A 10,118-nucleotide genomic window follows, 5' to 3' on the forward strand; every position below is an offset into this window, starting at 1 on the left:
TAGACCGAACTCCTTTTAACATGATGACATATGAATATTATATAATTAATTGATACAGATTAATGGTTGGTACTGACTAGGAACACTGGTTTTAAAATGATAATACTTACATTAATTCATTCTCCAACAGCGATGATATTGACTCAATCTTTCATGATTACACTCATTATTATTAATCGAGGGAAATATGGAGGTATACATTACAACACATTATTATTATTATTATTATTATTATTCTTATTATTATTATTATTATTATTATTATGCATTATTTTTTCAGCTTTGGAGAAGCACCCAAATGTCACTGGTGTAGAGTTGCAGGACAGGGTCAGAGCCATTGCCTTCAGGGTCAAAGATATACAATTACTTAAGTATCGTGGGACTTATGACTGATATTTCCCTCTGTCTGAAAATTTATGATTTTTTATTACTTACTTATTTTATTATTTATTGTGACAATTTTATTATTTCACAATAGTGTATGTCATTAAATAAAATCTAGTAATTAATAGGACATTTGTTGTGGATGTAGAACTGATGTGTTTGTATGTGAGAAAATGCTTTCAATAACAGACAGATCTGTCACCTACTTGTTTCAATATCTTCAATGATCTTTAGTGTTAGTAATAATAATCTTACTGGAGTATGTAATGGCAGGCACAGGCTGTGGTTTTGGAGAAGCATATAAATGTCACTGGTATACAGTTGCAGGACAACCACACATCTCAGATGTCTGAAATAAAATTGAGGCTGAGCGCCATTCCATAAAAGCTGAGGAGGGATTACATATCGCCTTGGAATGGAGCAGATGAACAGTTGCCATGTAGGCTGGGATAAGACCCAAAATAAGTCCGGTGCCAATAAACAAGATGTTAGAGATTCCAGAACTGTAATAGTACAATGAATCAAAAGTGTATCCAGGATCAGTGTAACATTAAAGTTGAATGTATAATAAGCATGAAAAAATAAATAGATTTTGACTTCTTCCCAATGACTTTGAAGCATGTTTTAATCTGGATTGTTTTTTGATTTGTGTATTGCCCTTTTATATTTACCTAACCTTCTATCTTCAAAAAAGGAGATGACCTTGGGGAATGTCACCCATGTGACCTAAACAGATAGGTGGCCTATTGTGCACATGTGTTGCTTAAAAGCTATTCAAGTAGGGTCAAAAGTCTTCAGTTTTTTTCAGCTAACCTGAATAGCATGTGTCAAACATGGTATTCAAATAAGGTCAGAGGTCTTCAGTCGTTTTTTTAGCCAGCTTGTTTGACGGAAGCCTTGGTGTGCTTGTGCTATTTTTGCACAACAGAAGAAGATGATTTTGTTTTGTACTATTTCTCAGCCTTCATGTATCATACGAGCTTGTCATTACATTTAGCAAATTGTTCATTTTCTAAGGCTAAAAGTATGTTACAGGTGTTATGTATGGCTATGTGCTGTGTCACCTTGAATAAAGAGCATACTGTGCACACAGGGCCCATTAGTTTACTGTCTCATCTGTGGTGAGTAAATGCACCAGTGGATTTGAGTTGAATTGAAACCCTTTTGTAGTAGTCAACTTAACCAGTGACATCCCACACTATGTTTGCCTTTTAATTAGTGCAGTTGTACCCGAAAAGAAAAATCTAGGATACATTGATGTCTATGTTAATGTTGGGCTTCAGGATGATACAGTAGTTATACAATTATTAAAATGGAAAGGACAGAATTATATAATTTGTCAATTATTAATTAAAAAAAATTTACCATGCAGAGTTGATTCAGTTACACCACTGTGACTGCCACCATCATGGTGCTATATTAAATTTAGCTATAGTTTAATGCTGAGCTTTACTTTCTGGGATACCTTCAGCTTTCCTGTAATTACAGTGCCTACATATTCATGATTGCACAATTTGTGTTGCAAATAAGATGTTATACACCAATCACTGCATATTGTTTTTCTAATACATCTAAAATTAAAATTCAGCATGTACAGAGTACAGAGTGCATTTGAGGTTTTTGGGTGTTTTTACTGTAATGAGTAAAAGCCCAAACTTATTTTGCATTATGTGGTATTGCGGCAAGTGAAAGGATCAGCACTAGAAGGTGGACTCAAATCGGGACCGATTGTCCCAACTGACCTTCTCCTTTGTATGTCCTTGAGTCACGTAGATTCTTATAGATAAGCCTCTGCACTAAGCTCTTGAACTGAAATATAACATGCCAAATACGCCTGACAAGGAGGAGCCTGCGAAGGTATAAAATATGTGTGTCTCCTCCATGACTGCGTAGTAACACTGAGAGAACCAAAGGTGGTGTGGGTTAAGCTCTATATCTTTAATTGTTTGATTTAGTTTTCTTTGTTTAATGCTTTCAGAATTAAGAGCACAGACAGGATAGGTGAGGATATCCAGTCTGCTTATTTTTTTAAGGTTGAGTTTTCAGGATTTATGCAGTTGACAACTAGCTTGACAGTCTAACATGAAATGCAATAATTTGTGAAGAGATAACGAATTACAAGGAGGAAAAAGAAAGTTGGAGGAGTTGAGCCTAACAGTAAAGTTTACAGTATGTGCTTCAGCAAAATACATTGCATAAGACCATTCATGACCCAACTGGCATGAAGCTTACTTTACATTCAAATAATCTTGATTGTTGTGTTTGGAATCATGTAAGCACAGTTGCTTGAATATATATTTGTAAATAATAAATAATTGAGTTTGCTGATTATAAATACTTTGATCAGGACCATGTCTGGCATAAATTGAAGCAGCTCTAACTAAAATACTGTCGTACAACTGTGTTATTATTGAGACATGAGACAATATTAAATCTTTATTTTTAAACATATCACTCATCAGTCATTCATTAAAGACACACAGACAGCTGTGTTGAGTGGTTATATGATACTTCTTTGTCATTCTAAACAAAGGGAATTGTCTTCAAATGCCTTTGTGGCCACTCCTAAAAATATTCTGCTACACAATTGGACAACCAGTTAGTGTGCAGTGCCATCATAAATAACTTCTGCCCCAAGGTCCAACAACACCTGTGCTTCCCAGGCAGACTGCAAGGGTTTGGTGTCACAAAAGCAAGAGCTCCTTTAACCGCTACTGTCACTTAATTCTCCCGGTACAAACAAGCTTTTCTGTCCCAATGAACTATCCTGTAGATTTTGTTTCTTTAATCACTCACAGAAATCTTTTTTTATGGTAAGAACCCTCAGAAAAACCCCTTGTAAAAACCCCTGAATAATCCTGGGAGATGCTTCTCCCTCACACTAAATCTTTTTCCATATTCTAGTAATTGTGCTGCTGGTGCATTAAGTTTGGCTGATTAAAAAAAAGAAATAAAAGCCACTGTACAGTCAAGAAAATCTTTAATTAATTTGTACATATCAGAACAGGTTGTTAATATTTTATGAACTGTTATAAGTTGTCCACCAGATGTTGTCTCTCACTCAGCATTCTCAGACTTAGGACCTAAATTAATCATTAGTGGTGTCAGTCAACACTGATGTGTCTTTCATTGTGAGCTTGGTTCCATTTCAAATAAGCCAGTTAGACTGTACTATGTATGAATGGGCCCTGCTGGCAAGACTAGTCATAAATTTAAAGTGCTATTAGTGCTATTAGGATTCCTATTAATTTATACTGACTGTGACCTCTCTGAACACTCAGAGCACTGGACACTTCAGCCAACAAGTAGCTGCAGAAGAGTACTTGAATTCCTCCAATGGTTTTGAGATTATATTAGGCCAATTGTCATTCCATAACAGTGTGTGTCTCACTGTTACAAATGTCATTGACTCACTGTTAAGTCCTACCATAATTTCAGATAGCAACTTGTCGGTGGTTTCATTTTTACATTCCTTTAAGTGATTTGTGTTAGCTGGATTTACAGATTGCTTCAGTCTATTCGTACCTTAAGTAGCCACGGTCTAAAATCTAGCTGAAAGCCCACTTTATTTGGATTTTGTTTTTTTGTTTTTTCCCTAAGAAATTAATTTGAATGGCTCTCAAACTTTACAATGAATAATCGTCATATGCCATTAATAAGTTCTGTATGTCACCCAAGTTACTAGATGGCCTATGAAACACAATCTACATGCACAATGCACACACTACATACAATTTCAACCCATTTTAGCAAGGCAAGCCTGATTTTCCCAGAATCATTAGTTTTGTGTGTGAATTGTCATGAATAAATGAGATCATTTAAATTGTATTTTAGTTTTTTTTTTGTTTTACATTTGTTTTACATGTGTTCCTTCTTGGCTAATTAATTTACAGAAATAGATTTCAGTGCATCGGTGGATGAATGAATGATATGAGAAATATGAAATGACTGGACTGGCCTATGTAGACTGAAAGAAAAAAGGACCAGTGTTAAATCCAGGATGGATACCCAAAGGCATAAAATGTAGCAATTACTAAAAGCAATTAATTTCAATGACACCAATTTATTTAGCCCATGTCAGAAAAATATGCTCATGTTTTGGCCACCTGATGTAGGCCATGAGGCTGAAACATTAGCATGTTCATCCTGGGTTCAACACTGGAACTAAAGACTTTGGTTTAGCACCACAAACAAAATACTGGGAAGGTGCATCCTCCCTGAGATCTAACTACAATTTGCTGAAAGTCAGATTGCATTCAGATTTTCAAATGGCATTACTATATTATATCATTATTAGCCTTTGACCTGAATATATCATTTAGCCATCAGTATTTTGTGAGTTGTAATGTTGTCAGTGTCAACCAACAGATTGAAAAAGATACCTTTCCAGCATCATGGCTCTTGGCTCTCAGCTTGTTGACCTGGGACCCAGCAATGTTAATACGGTCCTGAGCTTCCTTCATGCTGGACCTTCCTGAGCCTGGACATGTGAGTGTTGGCAGTAGTCATGGCTTTTTATTAGCCCAGATCCAAGTGAAACAGACACACAGTTAATTACTCGTCACTACAAACTTGTTGCACCTCGCGTAACATTAAAAACTTCATTTTCTGATAAGCTGCCAACAGCTTTTGTTGTTGTTGTCCAGCCAGCTAGTGATTGTGTAGTCCACTGTACCAGCATAGTGGACCAGGGAAAAGTGAGCCACTGTCTTGCCCTTTTCAGACTTTGGCTTCTCTTAAAGCCTTTGGTCTTGCCAAGATGCTGATCATGCAGCAAATTCTTGAAAGTTGTGTCAGAGGCCTTGGGGAACATGCACTCCTCTTCAAGGATGGAGAAGATGCCCATTGGCTGAGGAGAAATTTACATTAAATGTAAAAAATTATACTGAGGATGCACATTGTTGGATTGTTGGATTGGATTTGCACATGAATCAAGAAATCACATCTACCAGAGTGGTTACTTTTTACCTTCTCAATAAGCTCAATGCAGGCAGCCAAGTCCATACCAAAGTCAATGAACTCCCATTCAATGCATTCTTTCTTGTACTCCTCTTGCTCCAGGACAAACATGTGTTGGTTGAAGAACTGTTGCAGTTTTTCATTGGTGAAGTTGATGCAGAGTTGCTCCAAACTGTTGAACTGTAATTACAAAAAAGTATTTAAAAAAATAAGGTTGAACTTTAAAACTGCTCATATATTGTTCAACAACTCACATCAAAGATCTCAAATCCAGCAATATCCAGGACACCAATGAAGAACTGCCTTGGCTGTTTAGTGTCCAACATCTGGTTGATACGGATGACCATCCACAAGAACATCCTCTCATAGATGGACTTGGCCAGAGCACTGACAGAATTGTTGACCTAGAAAAAAGGATTTTAGTTTCTCTAATTATATCGAAATGCAAATATTTCCCTTTTTTTAATATAAAAATGTTCCTTTTATTACCTGTGGTACAGTCTGTCCCTTGGTGACCATCTCATTTCCGACCTTCACTCTTGGGTAGCACAGAGCTTTTAGCATATCAGCTGAGTTCAGGCCCAGGAGGTAAGCGATTTTGTCAGCCACTAATGGAAAGAAACAGTACTAAGTAAACATTACCTTGTGTGGTATTTTGCAAACCAGAAAACTTGTATACAGGACACAAAATTAGCGCCAGCCACCAGAAAAATGCTGGTAAAATATACAAGTGGCTAGTAGATTTGCTTCACTCACCAGCCAAATGGCAATTTCAATCTACTGAGTGGCTGGTAAAATTTGAACACTAGCCATTTGGCCTGTGGACAGAAAACTTAATCATGCACCCTGCTTGCATGTTTAGAATGTATTATTTTAGCAATTACCCTCAGTGCCATCAGGTTCAGCCTGCTCCTCATGCTGCTTCTGCTTGAATTTAATGTTGCCATGATGCATCACAGCTCCAGTCAGCTTGAAGATGTTTATCTTCTCCTCAGCAGTGAAGCCCAAAATGTCAATAGCAGTCTACATTACAAAGGAAATTAATTTATATATATTTTGAAAACATTGATTCATTCTTTTAAAAAAAGTGAAGTGTGATCTTACATCTGTTGCAATGAACTCCTCAACATCATCGATGCTTTTGACAGTGATTTCACCCTGACTGATCATTGGGTAGTCATAGGGGTTGGTGGTGATCAGAAGAGCCTCTGAAAGACAAGAAACAAAATACATGAGGTTTTCCTATGATTGTTTCTAGTACTATTACATTGTTACATGACTATTAACTTACCCAAGAGCTCAGGCTTGTGGCCGGTCATCAGCTGATAGAAGATATGGTAGCTCCTCTCAGCAGACAACTGGAAGGTTACACGAGACTTCTCCAGCAGATCTAAGAATAACAAATTCAATTGGAGACTGTAAAATTATGGCATTACAACATTTTGTTAATATTTAAAGCCAATGCATCTTTTACAGCTCCCTTCTTATTGCATTACTTTTAACACCAGTGAATGCAAGTATCTATCCATCTCTTATCTTTACCTTTTCATCCTGCATACGGTTGTGGGAGCTAGTATGGGCACCCACATAGCCACATATATTCCACAAAATCACACACACGCCACAGTTGCATTTAATGGTAGTCAATCTAATCCCTCTGTGTTATTGTAGTTACTGTGTGAATGTATTTAACAACTTGTTGCCCACTGATATATATTTCCTTGCCCACAACGGCTTAAAACTCTGAATGTCAAGTCAAGTTGGTGTCATTAGCCCAATATCACAAACACAAGGCTTTCCAATCTGTATAGCATATGTCACCCTCCATTCTTAGACCCTCAATTCATGAAACCCCCACCCAAAAAAGACTTTAATGGGGGGAAAAAATTGAAGACTCTTCAGGAAGAGCAACAAAGGAGGCATCCATTTGCCAAGACAGACAATAGATGTAATGTGTAAAAATCTGAATTACTATGGACAACCAAGATGAAAACAAATTTGATAGATAAAATAAATTAATATTGAATAAAAGGTTATTCTTTTAGATACATAAGTTGCAGTCATTCTCATTCATCCTTAATACAACTTAACTTATGTCATGGTTAAAACTTACATGTTTCAATATCAGCTGAAGCCAGTTTTCCAGTACTGCCAAAGTGGATCCTGATGAATTTACCCTAGACAGCCAGATCATTATTAACATTCCATTTTATAATAGAGCAATTAGAAAGAATAGAATCTGAATCCGGGGAAATGATCACTTACAAAACGAGAGGAGTTGTCATTCCTCACAGTCTTGGCATTACCATAGGCCTCCAGCAGAGGGTTGGCCGCAACAATTTGGTCCTCAAGGGAGCCCTGCAAGAGAAGATTGTAGTTACATCAACTGAGCATCCAAAACAACCTTCCTCTCACAAACAGTTTTATCCTACCAACCAATCAATTTTACCTGCATTTTGCCAGGTGTTGGCTCAGCCTTCTTAGATCCAAGAGCTGCAATTGTTGCAAAGTACTGGATAACACGCTTGGTGTTGACAGTCTTTCCTGCACCAGATTCTCCACTGGGGTATGAGAGACACATTATCAAGATTCTGCTTCATTATCATAAAGTTTATAAAGATTTAGCACAATAGTTTGTTTTATACTCACGTAATCAGGATTGACTGGTTCTCACGATCTGAAATACAAACATGCTTTACATGAGTTCCATTTTTACTTTCCTTTCAGTAAGTTTTTGTTTAAGGTAAATTTTTACCTCTGTGTATTTAAATCTTACCACCAGTAGCATTGGTCTTACCAGTGAGCATGAACTGATAGCCATTGTCAGAGATGGAGAAGATGTGGGGTGGAGCCTCAATCCGCTTCTTGCCTCTGTATGCTCAGACAACCTGAGCATCGTACACAGGAAGCCACTTGTAGGGGTTCACAACAACGCAAAACAGCCCAGAGTAGGTCTGTAATAGTAGAGAGCATAAACATATTGTTACCATTTAGATACACATATATACATATTCACATACATTAGGATTAGTATAGTACAGTGGAAACTCACGTAGATCATCCATGATGCGCAATGCTCTTTGAGGTTATACAACACAGACGGCTCATTGAGATGGGTCATCATGGCCATGTCCTCAATTTTGTCATACTTAGTTTGGAGGGTTCCTGGGATGATGTCATCCTCTTTTACAGTGACCGTCTGAATATAAAGTACAGTAAAATGTTTGGACTAAGAAATAATTTCAAATGCAAAGGTCAATCAGATGGATGTTGTTGTTGTTCTTAGTCAGTTTAAATTTAAAATACAATGATAAACAAATAGTTTACCAAATGTTACATGTGCCCCCTGGGACATCCACTTCAGCCACCTGTCTGATCTCTCTCTCTCTCTTTCTCTTCATGTACTCTGGCGATGTCCACACTGCCAGATCGTAGTCTCTGCTAACTTTTACAGCTTGTTCACATCGCCCGCGTTTGTGTGAGTCTCCCAGCAAAAGAGCACAGTGAAAGTATCTCTTGCTAGTCAAATCCACATGTTTCACTACAGTTTAAAATTCCCTTTTTTTTGTGAAAGAATTTGTGGAAGTGAGCTGGATAAAGAGCAGTCTTTCTCTCTGGTAAACAAACCACAAAACTGTTTTCTGGTTGCCACTCTTCACATTTATGTTTAAACTATATAGCATTGTAAATTAAATTATATGAAAAATTTTATTTTAGCGTGGACATTGCTATGCTCAGCCTGTTAGTTGTGGTTAACTAGCCTTTGGTAATCTGTCTAATTCTGTAATTAATTTTCCCCTTCCAGCTTTGCCAGCCCTGACTACACAACTCTGCTTCTCTTTGGACTCTGAATCAGCACCCTCAGACTCCCTCTACCCAGCTCAGACCCTTACCATCAGCTTCCCCTCACCCATCCTCAGACTTGTTTTTATAATAAATACCCTAGTACTTCACTACTGCCTCCCTCTCTGTGTCTGCACCAGGGTTCACTAGGATAACTAACTAACTAACTAAGATATTGTTTTAAATAAAAATTTATGTTATCCTATACAGAAAGGTTCTTAAATAAAAAATTTATTTGGTAGTGAATCACTTACCTTTCCAGTAACTGTCTCCACTGTGGCTTTGCCACCTTCTTTCTTCACAAGTTTACCCTTGAGGTACATCTCATCTGCATCAACCACAAAGAAGAATGTTTTGGCATCAAATGGAGTGATTTGTGCCTCAATCCTCTCCTTCTCTGGCTTCCGGAGGTAGATGGCTGCCGGGCCATAGGCCTCCATCTCTGCATCTGTGCTCATGTTGACACTTTAGGGGAGACTGAAAAGATGAAGAGTCCACAATAGTGTTAACATGGTCTTATATCAAGCTGATGGTGGAGATTTCATGTTTTTTTATGGGAACATCTTTTACCTGAGCTTGTTCTGAAAAAGAATGAGTAGAGTCTCTGATGGAGTCACAAGATGCTATAAAAAAAAAATTGAAACACATTGAGTACAATATCTTAAGTTTGTTATTCCAATTTCACATTTTAGTTCAGTGAATTTGAGAACAGTAGTGGGTAAAAGTGGCAAAATGTCCTATGACTTAAATAATATATGCTAACTGCATTCAGCTGAATTTAAAAGTTCAGCACACTCCCATCCGCTCAACTTCCCTTAAAACCAGATATATAGTATTGCCCTTAATGATTGTTTAGTGTATAAATGTAATGAGACAGGGTGTGTAGTAGATGTCAGCAAAAATTAACAATTGTGTGTTTTTTTTCTTTCTTT

General features: G+C 37.2%; 1 protein-coding gene across 1 annotated transcript in view; it reads right to left on the bottom strand.

Moving 5' to 3' along the window:
* Positions 1-9,644, bottom strand: part of LOC118322953 (myosin heavy chain, fast skeletal muscle-like) — a 16,618-nt gene extending 6,974 nt beyond the window's left edge. The window contains 11 exon segments of the mRNA XM_035654827.1: positions 5,833-5,951; positions 6,228-6,366; positions 6,448-6,551; positions 6,635-6,733; positions 7,457-7,520; positions 7,609-7,701; positions 7,793-7,904; positions 7,993-8,020; positions 8,141-8,297; positions 8,396-8,542; positions 9,441-9,644. Of these exon segments, the coding sequence (XP_035510720.1) occupies positions 5,833-5,951; positions 6,228-6,366; positions 6,448-6,551; positions 6,635-6,733; positions 7,457-7,520; positions 7,609-7,701; positions 7,793-7,904; positions 7,993-8,020; positions 8,141-8,297; positions 8,396-8,542; positions 9,441-9,644 (1,266 nt within the window).
* Positions 9,645-10,118: the final 474 nt, after the last annotated feature.

The sequence above is a fragment of the Morone saxatilis genome, unplaced genomic scaffold, assembly GCF_004916995.1.
Source record: "Morone saxatilis isolate NCDOM2014 unplaced genomic scaffold, NCSU_SB_2.0 Contig14, whole genome shotgun sequence".
In the NCBI taxonomy this organism is placed as follows: Eukaryota; Metazoa; Chordata; class Actinopteri; family Moronidae; genus Morone; species Morone saxatilis.